We start from the raw sequence: 19,263 nt of genomic DNA, 5'->3' as shown, positions 1-19,263 counted from the left end.
ATTCAAAAATTTTCTTTTATAAATGTAGTTAATTGTCCAAAATACAATTTTGCTAAAATTATGTGATTATATGATACATGTTACCCCATTGTAATATCATACACTCTCAAATCATGTCCATTGATTAATTTTAACCGTTGGTCCAGATCTGTGCATTCTGACACACAATACTTAGTAAAAACAAAATAAATAAACATATATATATATATATATATATATATATATATATATATATATATATATATATATATATATATATATATATATAAGTTGGTTCGTACCATACACCGATGGTATTTGAAATTTTATACCATTATCGTACCGAGATTATACAATTAATACATCACTAACAACTAAATATATTGGTTATCAAACATATATATACTAGCAATTACATTAGTTTTGTTGGTAATTTTTTGGTACATGTTTTATAGCTCTAATATATATGTTATCTAATATAGCTCTCCTAAATATAAAAGAGTTTGAAAAAAAAATGTACCTAAAATCTTTTTGGCGTTAAAAAAATTGGGGTTAGTGAACATTTATGGGCCATAATTAAAGTAACATTAGAAAGAAATGTAATGAAAGAGAGAACCTTGGGGTTTGATTAACAGGAGTGATATATGATGTAGTGGGTCTCTCTTTTTATATCTCTTGTCTTTTACATTCTCCATTGTAACTTCCTTCTCACTTGTCCTTGAAGTCGCACACACAAATTCAAGGCCAGATCCCCAAACATAATCTATCCATATACATTGTTCAGTCCATCATATCAATCAATCAATCAATCACCTCAAACTCTGAGAAACAATCAAAACAAAAGGAGAGAGAGAAAGAGAGAGAAGAAAGAGTAAACAAACATGTCATCATCGGCATCCTTCCAACCGGACCACCACCACCACCACCACCTCTCACCAACCCCCGAGCAACTCTGCTATGTCCAGTGCAACTTTTGTGAAACCGTTCTTGCGGTATACATAATCATCATATGCATGATTCTCTATATATCATCCATCTCTTGTTTTAAAATTTCATGATCTTTAAAGGCAGTTTGAATTTCGTTACAAAACTTAATCAAATTATTATGGTGTCTATGTTGTTGTTGTTGTAGGTGAGTGTTCCTTGCAGCAGTTTGTTCACAACTGTTACTGTTCGATGTGGGCACTGCACCAATCTTTTGTCTGTTAACATGCGTGCCCATCTTCTTCCTGCTGCTGCTGCTGCCTCTGCGAATCAGCTCCATTTTGGCCATAACTTCTTCTCTCATCAAAACATTATGGTACAACCTAATTAATTTGCTAACTACTTATAAATAGTACAGATCGAGAAACTCTATATACGTCCTCAAAGATTACAAAAAATAAATATATAAATAAATAAATAAACGTGTACCTAATTACCTGATCGTTACTCTCCTCAAACAGTGATATCAACTAGCGAAAATATTTTATAAAGAATACACATGTAGTCCCCATTGTGTTTTTCAATTCCTTCTTGATCCTGTAGCAGATGACCTAATTCTATCTTTCTCTCTCTGTCTTTCTTTCTCTCTCTCTATCTTTTTCTCTCTCTATATATATAGATACATAAAAATTTGTTGGTCTTGATATATCACGGCATGTGTAGATGCTGATACTGTTAAGGTGTCTGCCATTAGGGCTTCATAACGTTATTTCGGGAAAGACTCGATTTATATATACTACAGAAATTAGGGTTTCTTGAAAAGTTCACAAGTTTTGCGTCTCATATTTACTTCGTTTAAATGAATAATTTTTTTACAGGAGGAGATGAGGAACATGACCCCTTCGAACCTATTGATGAATCAGTCAATTCCAGAGTCTATAGGTCCAGTTCGAGTTGATGAGTTACTGAAGCCTCCTGTAGTGAATAGGCGTAAGATTTCTTTTGTCATTTTCTTTCTTGTTTATCAACCCATTGGTTTTTGAATCTAGATGTGATATAAAAGAAGGTTAAAGATTGTTTTGTTTTCTTTTGTTTTAAGCATAAAATGCAGAAATCCGTTAGTTTCTCAGTAAATCAAGAAAGTTATTAAAATAGTCCATTGATTGTACTTTCAAAAGCTTACATCTAAATGGTGTCTTGAGCATTTATTGGATTTGGTATGTGGGAAAACTCTCTTTCTTTAGCTTTTATTTCGTGGCCTTCACTCTTTTTTTTCTTTATTTCTCAATATGTCCATCTCTTACCACCAAAAAGGTAACTTTTTTTCTGAAACTATACGATTACATAACATTATAACTCAACAAATGAAACCCTAATATATATTTTTTTTATAAACCTTAATTATCTCCCTGTATCTTGTTTATTTGTAAGCTAGTCTTCAAATTTTGTAGAAAAAAGTTGTATTGTTGATGAAAAAAAATTCTCCAATTGGCCTAAATAGAAGTGGAACAAGAAAGTTATTATTTTTTTTCTTACAGAATACTTCAAAGATCGAACTTAATCTTCATTTACAAGCGTAATTACATAGAAAGTCTAATTTGTTATCTTAAGTTTTTATAATATTTTCCTCATAAATTAACTCTTTACGTCTTTGACAAAGAGCCCATTCCATGGGGAAAAAATTGGAAATATTGTGTTACATATTCAAATTTAAATGCATGATAAATAAATGTTTTGCAGCTTTTATAGACCTATACTTTCTTGCTTTTGTGTTTACATGTGGATGGAATTAGAAATTATCTCTCCCCCGGAATTTAAGATGGTCACAGTTTCTTGATATATAGAGAGATAATGATGAAGTTATGATAGGAGAGAGACAACACAAAACAGTCTGAAACCAAATGATTTTAATATTGCGTCTGTTTATTTTGTCGTTATATTTGTCTTCATGTATTTGCAGCTCCAGAGAAGCGCCAGAGAGTTCCTTCTGCTTACAACAGATTTATCAAGTATGTATATATGTCGATTAATTTTCTTGAGTGATAAAATAGTTTTTAAAAGTAATTTATGTCGAAAATTCTTAAAACAACAATGACTTTGTATATATCTACGTGAATAATCTCAAAAACATTTGTTTATGTTTTTCTAGGTATGCGTATTTCTAGTAAACGGAAACCATTTTAATTAAAATAATCATACTTCTTTTTATTAAATAATATTTGTGACTCATCCGTTCTTGAACGAATTAAGTAGAGTTGCTTTTAGATTGTTATACATGATCAATAGAGTTTAGCACTCTAATAAAGTTTCCCTTCAAATTAATAGAAATATGAACAACTTAGCTTTTGTAACATTCCCGAATATGGAAAATATATGGTATTTAAATCCTACCTTGATGATTATTTCAACAGAAAAAATTTCTATTTGACAAATTGAGAAAAAAAAAAATTACATACTAATTCTCTTGGAAAACTAAAAATAAAAATTGCAGGGAAGAGATCCAACGTATCAAAGCAGGTAACCCAGATATAAGCCACAGGGAAGCCTTCAGTGCAGCTGCAAAGAATGTAAGATCCAAGAACATATATGTCTCTCATTATTATATTTCTATTTATTGATTGCATTAATGTTTTAGAACACACACACACACACATATATATATATATATATATATATATATATATATATATATATATATATATATATATATATATATATATATATATATATATATATATAATGTGTGTAAAAGTAAACAACTTTAATCAATTTTGATAGCATGTGTTTTTAGGTTTGCGATTTTTGTCAATTAATTGTTGTAATTTATTGTTTTAGTGGGCACATTTTCCTCACATCCACTTTGGTCTTATGCCTGATGATCAGCCCCTAAAGAAACCATCTGCTTGCCAACAGGTACACTCGTTTACTCTATTTTATTTTATTTTTCTAAATAAAGTTCGGTTAAAGTATATAATCAATAGTAATAAACTTGCATATGAAAATTGTGTTTTATCAAGATTGAAATGTCAACTATGTTAATTTGCGAGAAGGGACATTGCGTTTCTTACTTTCCATGGATTTATGGAAAACGTCAAAATTCAAGTTTATGATATGTAGCTATCATACACATTTCGTAAACTGAGTTTTGGTTTATTGGAAAACGTAAACAAATTATATGTGAATGTTGTAGGAAATAAAGTATCAAAATATAAACAAGTGTAAGTTGCACAAAATTTAGTGCTCAAAGTAGTAATTAAAACTGATTTTTGTTATGATAAGTAGTCGAAACAAGAATGAAGCCAAAGCTTAATTTTACTCTAATATTGAAAAGAAAAGGTTATAATATCCGGTGAATACAAAGTAATTACTCTACTTAAATAGCCTAAGTATTTCTAATATTTTAATACAAAAAGTACTAAAGGTAATATACCACCTTACTTAAGAAAATAATACGAGGAAGTGAATCATCTCCTTATTTAACGTAAAAGTGGATGTAAGAGAAAAGCCGTCTCTTAATCCATACCCTCATATCCTGAGAGATGTATGGAAATTAAGGGCAAGGGGAGAGATGGATGACTCATTCTTTATGAAGTGACAAATGGGGAGGGGAAGGATAGTCGACTCATCCATTTTGGAGAGAGAAACACAAGTCGGCCAAAAAGTAGTATAGGAAAGAGAAAGAGAAGGATGATTCAACTTTCCTAATGTATAAACATCACAAGCCTTTGCAATATACACCCATTGATCTTTTGAATTTATATATTCTACAATAATAATATATACACGATCTAACATTGCCTCATAAAAATGAATGTCAATGTGTTAAGCTTCGATCATTAAACATGCAATTTTTTATGAAGTCAGTTTTTCACTTGTTATCGACTTACAAAGTGATAGGCATGATATGATGTCTCGTACACTCCTTCACCAGATTCCTAAGTCAAATGAATTGACATGCAACCTTGCCGTAAACTCGGCTTCACATTGGTTAAAAATTGTCTTTTGCTTTTGAAATTTACATGTAACCGTTTTTTCTTGTAGAAAAAAAATCATGTCATCTATTGAGTTCATAGTTAATAGTTCATCTTACATACTATAAGATTTGTTTTACTACTTGGAAACGCAACACCGATTGCTTTTTCCATGAAACGACTTGAAGTTCCAATCGTAAATGGAGAATTTGCTGAGGTGACTTAAATACCTTAAACAACCCAGCACTCTCTCCTATATTCAATTAAGTTAATTTTTTCACCATGTTCTTAAGTCCGAGCGAGTGTGAGTTAAATACCACAAATTTCACAAAAGTCTTCTTTGCCTAAGTCGTTTTCGTAAATAAATTTCATACTTATTTTGCGACATTTTTGTTCTAGGGTAGTAAGAAAGTGAACCCATGTCAATCATTTAAAAAAAATCATTTGTTTCTTGAATTTGACAATGTCTTCGGTGTTCAACCTGATAGTTATTAAGTTGTCAACATAGATACCATCAACATGCTATTTTGGTTCCTTTTGTACATTGGTCGAGTATTGTAAATTTTTCTAAAAAACGATCCCTTTTAAGATTTTATCCAAGAAAATGTTCCTAGCTCAAGGAGCTTGTCGTACAAAGAGTTGTAATACCTTATGACGATGTACTTTATAAACATATCCTTATGGTTGGGTAACGTAGACCTCCTGCTAGATCTCCATATTCTAAAAGTCGACTTGACATTAATATGGTGGACGACCTACATTGAGTCGTGAAAATAAGTATGAATGTCACAGTGTTAGTGTTAGGTAGTGTTACTCGCTCAAAAACATCATCACATATGATTCCTTGCGTTTATACAAATCCTTTTGCAAAGATTTAAACTTTATGCTTTACCATTATTCATTATTTATGTTTCTTTACTTTAAAGACTCAGTTTAAGTTGATTGCTCAATTAACGGTTGGAAAATCTATAAGTTTGAACCTTTTGTGTTTTTTGTGATTGAATCTAAATTTGTTTGCACGGCCTCCTTCCACGCTTTAGAGGTTTATGCTTTTTTTACTATTCAACAGTTAATCTAATGCAATCATCATTAACTCTCTGGCTCAAGTATCATGCTTTTGGTTTTTGTATAGATATTGATCATCTATCGAACTCCTTAACCCCAACATAGTACATGGGGCTTTCCTTGTAGGTTGATGGTAATGAAACCGGTGTTGGACAAAATCTGCATAGGGTTGTTTGGTTTTGACCACGTCGTTTGTTGGGTTGTCTGGTTGTTCTGGGTTGATCCCGAGAGTTGTTTTTTTGTGTTTTTTGGGATATATTTGGATAGTGATTCAGTAAGGTTTTAATGAGTCTTCATCTCTTCTTCCAAGTTTTTGTATGAATTCCAACCTTCTTTTTCATCAAAATCAATATTGTAACTAACTTATAACTTTTGTTCTTAAAGATCAAATAAAATTTATCTTTGGTTTTGACCACATCGGGAACAGTACGGGTTGGTACAAGTTCCGTCTCACGCTCATGCCTAATCCTTATGATTGAAGCATTAAGCTTCTTCAGTTGACTACATACAATAATAAAGAAAAAAGTACAATATAAAAAATATATGTCTAGTGGATTCTCTCAAGAACTCCACAATACATCTCTTCCTTTAAGAAGACTCGTTGATATGTCTATAACAGTTCGATTTCACCTATCAACAACTCCATTTTGTTGTGGTGAATATGTTTCTATATGATTATGTTTAACACAATTTTCTTCAAAAACCACTGAGAATTATTTTTAAGTTGAAACCCCCCCTCCTATTCTTTAGATGTTTCTTTAAAATATAACCTGGACTTTTTCAAATTGTTAACTCCAATAGTTTAATAGAACCCAAGGCTTCAAACTTCTCATATAAGATATAAAACCACATCCACCGACTAAAATCATATACCCAAAAGGAGAAATTACATGCTTCCTCCAACAAAGCTTGGTGTAATCTTACCATATAAGTCTTGCATGAAAAACTTAGAGTTTTTTTCATCTAAAAAAACATTTCATTTCGACAAAGAATTTAAGATTGTTTGGCGAGAAGCGAAGAACACACCCTTCACACACTTGGTTTAGGTGTTTAGTCATTGAGACATTGGTTGCCATAATCCTTTTGACAACTTCTTTAAGGAAGGAATGTTAATATGGCTATGTCTAGAATCTTATATCTAAGCCGTTTGTCTTTTGTTGGTAACAGATTTCTCGACCCACTACGCCTCAGACGGGTTTTATTCAACCAGTTATTGACCTTTTAACTCTCAAAAGTAATGTTTTTGTTTATCTAATAATATGTCAAATCCGAAACATACATTATGGCCAACCTCCCTTCTCCATCATTTGTCCAAGACGAGTAATATTATTTTATTTTAATACTTGAAATATAGTATACCTCATTAACGAGTTGTTGGTAATAGTTTTACAATAAAAAATGCCCTTTTCCCTAAATAGTGACGATTGAACCATTGTCAAATCCCACATGACCTATAATATTTGCATGTAACCAATGGAACTTTGAGTCCTCTCTATTCATATCGTTACTAGCATTGTTGTGTAGATATCATACCTTATATTCAAATCGATTATCTCCCGGTGCAAGAACACTATCTCAAATCATGGTGAGATTCCATCATCAAAACAAGTACTTCATCATTGGCTTGAGTGATTTTTGCCTCCTTACATTGGTTCTTATTCAATAACTCCAACACATAATGACCAAATTTTTTAAAATAAAAATGTTTTATTTTACTTTTATTCTTTCGAGGAAGGTTGCAAATCATTCGAATTTTTAATTGATCTACATTCACCTCCTCAGCCATGCTTACAACCTTGGACTCGTCCCCAACTTCTACTTATATGTCCATCTCTACCCCATGATGTGTTTGAAGAGCTTCCCCCGTCGTTCCTTCGATCAAGAGACCCACTCAGCATCTGTAAATAGGGATGGTCCTACTTTTTTTTCTTTGAAACATCAAAGCATTTCACCATGGGTCCTAAGAGGACCCACAACCTCATCTGCAATCATATTTCCAAGCCTCCAAATTGCTAGATAAATTTCATGATTTTTATAATCATAACGGAACGAATGAAAAAAAGTAATTCAGGACCGTAATTTCCATGATTTTTGAGATCCAACACCAATGACAATGGAATTCAGTCTCGTGGAAAATCATTTATCGCTTCATTGTCATTCGAATCACCTCAATGCCGCTTCTCAAAGTTTAATTCTAGTCTCATTTACCCGACCGGGTCTCATATGAATCATCTTAAACGTTTTACATGCATCTTTAGTTGTATCCTTCTCGGCCAACATTAGAAGTAGAATCTCTTGGTAAATACCCATACAAGCCATCTAAATTTTCTGTTCCTACAGTCTTTCATTTCAAATTGCATCCTACATTGGTTGTGATTGCAAACTCCCTCGTATTTTAATAGCCCATACTGAATAATTCATATGTTTTAATATACCCTAGTGTATAGTATCACTACCTTCTTTTATGTTTCTTTGAGTACAATCACCTTCAAATTTTGAAGTGGCCATTATTGGCATATACTTGACCATTTGTTAAATAATCGATCAAAATAAACAAGTATATGTTGTAGAAGATATAATGCTCAAAGTAGCAAACAAAAATGATTTTTGTTATGGAAAATAAGGAACAAAAGATAGAAGATGGAAAACAAGATTAAAAATTTGAAAAATAAAGTAATATTAAAAAAACTAAGTTTTTAGAACCATAAAAACAAAGTTCGTAAGAATATTTTAAACAAAATTTGTAATGAAAATTTAAACTTCGGTAAAAATTGTATATAAAATTAGAATTGTTAAAAGAAATTTAAAATTAGCCTATTATAAAAAAATAGAGGTGAAAAAATAAAATATTATATTAAAGGGGGTAATATGAAAATTCCAATCGGGAAATTTAAGATATAAAATTTGTGAGAAATTATTGAAAAAAAAGACTAATATTATTACATTGCATTTTATGACTGAATGACAAACATATGTTGGTAATTGTCAGCTTTATATAATATAATCTAAGGCAATTGGCATCATATACTTACAAGCTCGTTTATTATTTCAATTCTAGTATGCATGATTTATCAATGTGTTTTATGTTAAATTATGTTAATTCAACAATGTTTTTATTTATTTATTTTTAAATTATGTTCCAAAATATCGACCGTAAATTAATAGAAAATAGTTTGTATATTGGTAATATTTGTTGAAATTCGAAAGCCAAATTCGAAAAGTAATTGTTACTGAATGGAGACACTGGTTGTTTTATTCGATTTTCTTATCAAATTTAATGTGTCATTTCTATTTGTCGTTTCAAAGAACAAAATTTAGTATGGTTTACCAAAGTATTTAGATTTTGCAATCAAACGAACAATGATGATGATACTTATTAGAAAACATGCATTAGATGATGATCAAAATAGAGAAGTGTATGAACAAATGGCAGTATATTAATTGTGTTTATTCTATATCCTCTTATAATACTTTTAACTTATTTTTATTTTTATTTATTTATTTAATATATTTTTTTTCCTTTTTGCAACGCATTGATGAAATATTGTTTTAACGTTCTTTGGCCTAGGTTATCTAACTTTGCCACTAACAAAGATTCATGTTGCATTAATAATACATTCCATGTCTGATGCATTGTTATTTTTCCTAGAATTTTGAAAAAAAATTATATATATTTTTTGATTTGTGAGTGTAGGAAGGAGATGATCTTCGATTGAAAGATGGTTTTCTTAGTTCGGGCAATGTGGGAGTTTCTCCATACTAGGGAAAGCGAGGGCTAATGTATAATAGCTAACTAGATTTTCTAGTTCCCCGCGTATGCACTACTCTTTCTTGCATTGTTATTTTCTTTACAAGACCAATCCATCAATTAGGGTTCTCGTTTATAATGTGTGTGTTTGAGTTGATTCCTTTTGATGACTATTACATTTGGTTTCGGATATCAAAGAATGGTTTAAGGTGTTAAATCATTCTTAAAACCCTTTGACATGGTGTATCATTACATTCGGTTTGTAATATAATTGTTTCTTTGTTGGCTTTTAGATTAGTATCTTATTACAAAATCCATGACTTTTGATGACTAGAAAAGTATTAAGTAGAAAATAACTCCTAGCCTTGTTAGTCTATTCACACCGAACAAATAAGTGACTAAGAAAGCCCTCATCTGAGTGTGAAACAATTTTCAGTTACTAATGGTTCGAGAGGTTTAGATGTGATCAAGGATCTATTTGGAAGAAAACTATTCTATCGATTCATGGTTCCGATGGAGGCATTGTCGAGACATATATCTTGCTAACAAAGAAGGGACGTGGGGCAACGTTAGTTATCTTCATCTAAATATATTAGACCACAATGTGGACCTAAACAATGTCTTCATCTATCAAACTAGTAATTGGTCGTGAGTTGGAGACAATGATGGAATATATTCAGTTACTTGACTTATCTTATGAGCATAGTTAACAAATCTTTGTTAGATCAAAACCCGATTCACACTATTTGGAACAGAGTTGCTCGTGCTGAAGAACTAGACTTGGTAGACTCCATACATGCATAAATCTTGAGCGCATCGGTCTTAATATTGTATGCACCTTATGCCCTTTTTGTATTAGCAAGCCCAAAACAGAGGAACATATCTTTATTGAGTATTGTACAAAGCGTTTCTCAACCGGTGGTGGATCAACATCGTAAGGACTATTGATTTCATGCAACAACTCATTGAAGCTGATGCTAACATGGCTATTGCTCATGAGTTCAAGCATGTATAATTGTTGTTCTTATTACGTTTGTTTGGGTTATTTGGTGTTGTATAAATGACTGTATATTCAACAAGAAGACAAGGAACAACAAAGATCTAGCAAATGAGATTACGTTTTTTGCTTCAAAGTAAAGGAGGATTAGAGCTAGTTAAGGTTCCGTCATTAACTAGTTTAAATTGTGAAATACTCGTAAAACTGAATATTTAAATATATTGTAACCCAAGCTCCTCACTATATTGTGTAATACTTGTATATATATATATATATATATATATATATATATATATATATATATATATATATATATATATATATGGTTAGGTTCATGTGAGACGGCCTAATTTTGTGAGACCGTGAGACGCATTTTTTTATTTTTTTTATTTTTTTTTTATTTTTTTTAGTTAATTCAAGTTCCGAAAATAATATTTAAAAAAAGAATTTTTTGATTTTTTTCTATTTATTTTGCATTTTAAAATTATTTTTAGAATATGTACAGTGTAATATTGTATTTAGAATATTTCACGTATTTTTAAAAAAAATGGGATATTTTCTTTATTATTTTTTTTTTTTTTTTTTTAGTTAATTCCAGTTCCGAAAATAATATTTAAAAAAAGAATTTTTAGATTTTTCTATTTATTTTCCATTTTAAAGTTATTTTTTAGAATATGTCAGTGTAATATTCTATTTAGAATATTTCACGTATTTTTCAAAAAAAAAACGGGATTTTTTTATTTTATTTATTTATTTATTTATTTTTAATTAATTCAAGTTCCGAAAATAATATTTAAAAAAAGAATTTTTGGATTTTTCCATTTATTTTGCATTTTAAAATTATTTTTAGATTTGGTCTCACGGTCTCATAAAATTAGAATGTTCTCAAATGAACATGAACCTATATATATATATATATATATATATATATATATATATATATATATATATATATATATATATATATATATATGTATATATATATATGTATATATATATATATATGTGTGTGTGTGTGTGTGTGTGTGTGTGTGAAGTTACTATAATATTTAGCTCGAATGATTTGATTCTACTAATAAAATTATCTCTAAAGATATTTTTATGCTCTCATAAGTAATGGTCAGGGCCGGTCCATTGCTATGCGATGCCCGAGGCAAGACTAATATTAATGCCCATTTGTTTTTACCGTGCGATACATAAGACACATACAACAAAATTTTTTAAAACAAAAGCGCATTGGATTTTTTAATTAACCAAAATTTGTATCTTTAAAAACACATAATTGCAAAAATCGCTTAAAATGATGTTTTCGTGCATTCTTTGAAGCAACTACATTGTTAGCCAAAACAAATTCAACCTAAAAAATGCTTAGCCGAGTTGTTGTTGAGAGGTAGGTGTTTTGATCATGGTAATATATGACACTTTTGGAAGCTACTTTGTTAGAGACAAGAGCCAATTTGTTGCTGAAAGGTGGCTATTTTAGTAAAGGTTAAGAGCTATGTAGGACTTTTATTTGTATCAGAACAATTATTCTTGGCCATATACATTCTCAAACTTTGGCTGCTTAAGAAACATTCGTAAAATTAGTTAGAATGAGGAGCAAGATACCAATCAAGATTGAGTTCTATACATTAATCAATAGATCAAATAAATTTCCCTGTAACATAATCTAGAGGTCTTGGTTTTACCATTATAAAGCATCAATTAGCATAAACACACCACCATACATAAACCAACAGTAAACTTTCATTCCTATTATGCTTTTCAAGTTACTAACTTATTATAAAGTTAAAATTGGTTGATTGTTCTTTACAAAATGACTATGGAGGTATTGAACCACATTTGAGACATTTATGAGTTAAATTCAGTCTTGGATTTTAAGTGAAGAGTAAGAAGGATATATTTTCAAGTTCTAAAAGTTCATAGATTCATTCGAGGGTTTGAATTCATTGATAAAGAAGACATAGTACAATCATATATATAACACAAGTAACAATCTGAATCACACTCCACAAATAAAACCAGTAAAAGAAAGTAGAAGAAAAATAATTATGAACTACTAACAATCAAAAATCAAAATCCAATAATTGAAATCTATCACGAATATCTGTCAGGATTAGATAGAAAAATAAGGGGAGGGAGTTGAGATATGTCTTAATATGAATTGGAGAAATTCAGTTTGTAATACCTGGGGGTCTATAAAAATCCCATGAACAACGGACAACGAAATCCCTACTGCAATTTCGATCATAAGATTGTTGACAAAACCTATAATCCAATAATTAGTGATTGTAAAATCCATGAGGATTTTTTACCCATCTCCCCGTCTTCTTTTCCCTTCCCCTTGTCTTCTCCCCATCTCTTCAACTTCGATAATTTTTTGAATTCCCGCTTTTAATTTTAGGTATACCGTCTGCTTTTCAGTGTGCAAGACTTTGTTGTCAACTTGTGTAGCAAATATTGGGCCCAAGTTAAACATAGCTATAACAACGTACAAAAAACTGATGCCCCATAATTTTTTGATGCCCTGGGCTATGGCCCGGCTCGCCCTGGGCTTGGGTCAGCCCTGGTAATGGTGCTCGCCTTAAGGAGGTCGACATTCACTTACGTGTAACATCCCAAAATAGCAAGAGTAGAGTGGAATGGCTAAAAGTGTTATTTGAGGAAGAGTGACTCGGCGAGTCCATGGATGGACTCGGCGAGTACAGTCGCGAATTTGGTCGCGTGTTAAGTAGCCGACTCGGCGAGTCGATGAGATGGACTCGGCAAGTAGGTGCTGGGTGGAGAAAACCCTAATTCTCGGGGCTGAGCCCTATATAAGGAACATTATGTTCCTTCCCCAGCCTCTTTACTTCCCTCTTGAGTTTCAGAAACCCTAAATCGCAGAGGAGCTCCATTGTTGAGTGGATTGGAGCATTGGAGAAGTTTATTGAAGGAATTTGGTGGGAATTGAAGGCTTGGGGCAAGGGGCTTTGCTTGGAATCAACTTCATTGCAGTTGGGGGCGTCCATTGGAGGTAATATCTCGTTCTTGGTCTGATTGTATGTTGTTTCTTCATTTTGGGGTTTGTGGGATCTTGCCTTTGGATGTAATTGGAAGTCTAGAGGGTAGATCTGAGGTTGCTACCTCAGATCTGGAGTAGAGGAGAATCAGAGAGCATGAAAGTCCCTGTGTTGGATTGTTTAGTGAAGCTTGCAAGTCCCAAACCCTAGTTATGAGTGAATATGGCCTAGATCTCTATGGATTCACGTAAAGTTTGCCACTTTACGTGATGGATGAGTTGTAGGAGGCTAGATTTATGTTTTGGATCAAGTGCATGGTCTGGAATGCTTCTGTATGGATTCAGATCGGTGGTACTCGGCGAGTCACATGGGTGAACTCGACGAGTTGTTTGAAGATGAGCTGGGACTCGACGAGTTGGAAGAACAACTCGGCGAGTCAGATGAAGATGGCCTTGGACTCGGCGAGTTGTATGAACAACTCGGCGAGTAGGTTGATGATAGCCTTGGACTCGGCGAGTCTGTTCTTGGACTCGGCGAGTCTTGTCGAAGAGTTCCGATATTCTCTGGTTGAGTCGAGAATCGGTGAGTCAAGGGATGACTCGGTGAGTTGTGTGCGAGTGGGCTTTGAGTTGTTGGACTCGACGAGTCTCGGGGTGACTCGGCGAGTTAGGTCGCGGATGGAGTGAAGTTCTGAGAAGGGGAACTCGGCGAGTCATCGGGGTGACTCGGCGAGTAGGGTCAGTCAGGGGTTGACTTTGACCTTGTCTTTGACCAAGGGTTGACCAGTGGTTCCAGGGGTATTTTGGTAATTGTTGATTATTGTTTGAGTTCAGTGCATTGGTGGCTGTCCAGAGGTGGAGATCGTATCAGTGATCGGAGCAGCTTGAGCTATCTGTTCAGTCGGCAGTTTCGAGGTGAGTTATCCTCACTATATCGATAGGGTTTATGGCACCAAGGCCAACCTTTTATCGGATGGAAATCCGGGTAGTTGTCAGTGTTATGATATGGGCCGGAAGGCATTATGTTATGGGCCGGAAGGTGTTATATGTTGTGGGCCGGAAGGCAATACATGCTGTGGGCCGGAAGGCATTACTATGTGGACCGGAAGGTCATGGCCTGGAAAGGCGTATGTGTGCAATTAGTATGTTGACTGATTCGTAGGGTGATGTTATGCTAGTGACCGGTTAGGCCGGTATCTTGGTTAGAGTAATGTTATGTTATGTGATCTGTTGATCTGCTTGTTATCTGTGAATTGTTAGATGATTGTATGTATATGTGCACATGGATGTTTAGACTGGAGTTGGGTTGAGGCGGGTCCTGCTGTGTGCAGTAGGCCAAGATACCCAGGGCGGACCGGTTGTCCCGTAGGCCCAGCGAGCGGTCCGGATAGGCTGTAGGTCCCGGTAGGGGCGGACCAGACGTGCCGAAGGCTCGAAGAGTGGACCAGACAGACTGAGGGCCCGATGCGGGCGGACCAGTCATACTGTAGACTCAGAGAGTGGACCAGGTGGATTGAAGGCCCAGGAACGGGCGGACCAATCACATTGTAGACTCGATGTATGCGGATAGACTCAGAGGGTGGACCAGGTGGACTGTTGGCCGGTGCGGCGGACCAGTCACACAGTAGACCCGGGAGCATGACTGTTCTATGATCGGATATGTTATGGCATGTTATGAGTGTATGGTATTTGTGGTTGGTATTTTGGGGGTATCTCACTAAGCTTTCGGGCTTACAGTTGTGGTTTCATGTTTTTCAGGTTCTTCAGGAGATCGTGGCAAGGCGAAGGCGTGATCATACCGCTCCTCATAATTTTGTGGTGTTATGATTCTGGGAATACGATAAATATTTTGTATTGAAAACCTTTTTGTAAAGAATTATTGGAATTGAGATGTTTTTGAAAAATTTAAAATTGCTTGTGTTTTTCGGTCGTTACATTACGCTAGTACAAAAATAGACATATGTCACAAAAAAAATTGTGATAATACGCTATTCTCCATACATTTATTTTCCGTTGCAAGTGTGACCGAAGATCTCGTTAATTCAGGTATCATACGACCACATTGAAGTTTAGTGGTAGAAACTAGGAAAATATGTTTCTATCATAAAAATGTTGCTAATGGGTAATGAAATAATGTTGTAACCAAGCATTTTGTCTATAACATTGGCTATAAACTCTTTCGAGACACATAAGTGTTTTTTAAGATGTTCATCCACTAGTCACCCTGGTAGTTATTCAATGGGTAATTTTCTATTATTTCGGTACAAAAAGGATTGTTTTGCGAGAGTTTAAACACAATAATTAAAGAAAAACATTGCCAAATTTTTTTTTATACAAATACACACTTGTTTTTTTAAATATGTTTATCCTACAACCTAAATGAATTTTTTTAAGAATGACAATATCCACCATTAAGACATATATATATATGTGTAAGGTTAACCTTTGTATATCATTTCAGACATAAAACATCACTGAAACAACGATTATGATTGTCTAGCCGAGACACATATGTTCACTACTACACAAACACACATAGGACTCGCTATATAAGACCCGGTTTTTGAGAAAACCGGGTTTTATTGTGCAAAAACCGGGTTTAATGAAGGGACAAGTCATATGACCCAGTTTATAATAGTGAATCGGGACTTATTTTATAAGTAAATAACTCGGTTTTTATTGATACAACTAGGTCTTTTAGGATACACTAATATAACCCGTTTTTTAAAACAAAACCGAATTTTATGAAAGGTTGTACACGAATTATATGAGCCTCAAAACCCTTTTTCCAACAACTGAGATTTTTTTAAGCAAAACATATCATGCAACAGAATCATATTCATAGATTGTTCTTATCCTTGTAACTTTTGATAAGATGCCGTATTTTCAAAGCAAAAACTTATAAAGCATTAATGTGAAACCTTAACAATTACCACCAAAAAGCAAATAAATTACATGAAAGAAAATCTCACTTTAAAAAAAACAAATAAGATTTATCACCATAATAAAATAGCAATTTCAAAGTTTAACATATCATGAAAGAAAAATTAAAATTTTTAAGCTTAGTAAAAAATGATAAAATTATTTTGGAGGATAATTGTCTTTACTTACTGGGATTATTTAGTTCATTGCAATCAACTATTAACAACACATAATATCAGAAGACGAAGAAGGCATTTATTACTCCATTAACATTCGAGAAGAAACCCAAAAGCAACTTGATATGTATCTGTAATCTAGTCAAGTGTTTACTTTTAATAGCTTTATATTCCTCTACAATCCACTCAATTAGTGATAACATATGTCGACAAGTTTATTGTTAATTTATCATGTAGAAAAACGAGAAGCACAATAAAAACAAGTAGACTGTAACCTACAAGTTACAACACAAGTGTTCGTATTCTCTTCAAAAACTTCTCTTTTGACTGCTCTTGGACACACCTAGAGGACCACGACAAGAGGGGATCAGGGTAAACCGGATATAATGGAGTTTTGCAGAGCCATCGATGTCACAAGTTGGAAAGTCGGAGAACTGGAGCGGCTCACCCGTTGATAATAATCAATGTTGGATCAACCAGATCCATCACAATCCGGGTAGGAACGGTGTGAAACGTTGATATCTTGTTGGACTTGTGAAACAAAGATGAAAAATATGAAGATTGGAAGAGGGAATTGACTGTTGTAAATGATACCCAAATAAGATGATTGTTTTGGGGAGGAGAGGGGTGGACAGTGGACTTAGAGGAGGAGGTATAAAAGGGATGTATTTATAGGGTAGACGATGATGAATTTTTGGCTGGAATAAGTGGAAGTAATCCCGCCTTCCTCCCAAAACTAAATGGCACGAATGGCGCTATATTATTAATTTCATACTTAGTTTTTCATATTACCAAACAAGTGAATGAATAATTCATTTTATTGTAAATACCAAATCAAAATAATAATAAATCGTTACATTGCCTCATTATTTTTATCACTTTATGCTGCTTAATTTATTGCTCATTTTAATATTACATAAATGTTTCATGGACTTTAGTTAATCATAAAAATGCATTCTAATCTTGTCTAGCAAATGGAAATAATGTAATTATTGTATTGCTTTCAAGCACTCGATCATATTTTTGTAAGATTAATTTAGTATTAGGTACCTTACATATGCACTTAGATGCACTTGTCGTCCTACATGCATGTTGTTGATATATGGTTGATATGATTACTTGTGGGGCGAACAGATGAATATTTGCTAGGTTTGAGCGGTTTTCTTAAAGTTTTAGTGGAAAATTAGGTGAATAAAGAAAAAAACTACATATAGTGTCCTTGTATAGATTGCCAATCTTGTTGTATGTAGGTTGATTATGCCAAAAACATAAGAACATTTAATAGTTTGTGGCTTAAAATAATATGTATGGAATTGATATCGACCATGTGACAATATTAATGAAAAATATTTTGTAAATGATGTAATTTAATATTGTACGGACCATAGATAAGTATGGTCTTGAACCAATCCGGTTGGTACCATTTGGTTTTTGGAGATCAATCATAGCACTGAAACCAAACCAATATGCATCAACATGGACCGGTTCGGGTATCAGGTGATTTTGTTCCATGAAAAAGAAAGGACCAAACTAGCTAACATACTCTTAAATAACACATATGTCTCATAAGAGACTTGAACCCATGACCTATATCGTTTATTGTGTAACGACCCAAACTTCATAGGTAAAAATTTCATTTTAAGTACATCATATAACGGCCCCCACCCAAATGAGATACAGGCCCCGCCCACAAGCATACATATACAAGCACATACAAGTATCACACAGACAACAAGTATAATAACATAACCAATCTAGGGTCGGCCTTGGTGCCTTAGACCCGCTAAACCCAGTGGGGAAATTCACCTCGAAAACCAAACGATTGTTGAATAGGTCCCGACTCCGAATATCAGCTCAACCCGACACCCAACAGACATCTAGGTCATACTTGGGCAAAGATAAAAGTTAAAAGGTCAAAAGTCATGGTCAACAGTCCCTGACCCAACACGTCGTGTTTCTTTACCAACTTCAGATTGGGAAAAACCAAACCAACACGCCGTGTTCGCCTAAAGTCCAACAACTTAATACATTAAGTTGTTTTCAATGAATCCAAGAGTTCCAAAACTCAGATCTCGACCAAAATGGAATCTAGAAGGGTAACGTTTCCAACTTTACCCTAGGAACCACCGAAATGGGTTGAAAACCCAAACCCTAGGCTTAAAAGAGTAAGGTCCTAATCATTAAGCACTTAATCATCAAAGACATAGCCCCAAAATGCAGATCCGATCCCTTAAACCTGGAATGCCACGTAAAGTTTCCAACTTTACCCGCATGCATGACTAGGAGAAACTCAAAAGCTCAAAAAGGGCTTAATTGTAACGCTCTAAAAATTCCAACCAATTTAAACTTTTCAAAAACAACCCAGTTTCGTTAAGTTATTACAAAAAGGTTTTCAATACAATTATCATCAAAGTCTTCCCAGAACCATATCATAAAACATAAACATGAGGAGCGGTACAATCACGCCTTTGCCTTGCCAC

General features: G+C 33.5%; 1 protein-coding gene across 2 annotated transcripts; it reads left to right on the top strand.

Moving 5' to 3' along the window:
* Nucleotides 1–636: 636 nt before the first annotated feature.
* LOC145094032 (axial regulator YABBY 1-like) lies at nucleotides 637–9,979 on the top strand. 2 transcript variants are annotated; one of them, XM_079032288.1, is made up of 7 exons: nucleotides 637–971; nucleotides 1,112–1,279; nucleotides 1,782–1,893; nucleotides 2,864–2,912; nucleotides 3,395–3,470; nucleotides 3,739–3,816; nucleotides 6,066–6,225. In XM_079032288.1, the coding sequence occupies exons 1-7, from the start codon at nucleotides 861–863 to the stop codon at nucleotides 6,120–6,122; spliced, it is 651 nt and encodes a 216-aa protein (XP_078888414.1). In that variant the 5' UTR covers nucleotides 637–860; the 3' UTR covers nucleotides 6,123–6,225. The 2 variants fall into 2 exon arrangements, with proteins under 2 accessions (XP_078888414.1, XP_078888413.1); XM_079032287.1 differs by lacking the exon at nucleotides 6,066–6,225 and adding an exon at nucleotides 9,634–9,979 and having other exon boundaries at nucleotides 643–971.
* The last annotated feature ends 9,284 nt before the right edge of the window (nucleotides 9,980–19,263 follow it).

This window comes from Lactuca serriola, chromosome 3 (genome assembly GCF_051521515.1).
Source record: "Lactuca serriola cultivar US96UC23 chromosome 3, Lser_US96UC23_V15, whole genome shotgun sequence".
NCBI lineage: Eukaryota > Viridiplantae > Streptophyta > Magnoliopsida > Asterales > Asteraceae > Lactuca > Lactuca serriola.
This window is presented reverse-complemented; position numbering and strand designations above follow the sequence as displayed.

Coding starts and splice junctions, on each gene's coding strand:
- LOC145094032 (XM_079032287.1), top strand. CDS start 861: ATGTCATCATCGGCATCCTTCCAACCGGACCACCACCACCACCACCAC. Junction 1,280..1,781: donor TCTCTCATCAAAACATTATG/GTACAACCTAAT, acceptor ATTTTTTTACAG/GAGGAGATGAGGAACATGAC. Junction 3,817..9,633: donor AACCATCTGCTTGCCAACAG/GTACACTCGTTT, acceptor TTGTGAGTGTAG/GAAGGAGATGATCTTCGATT.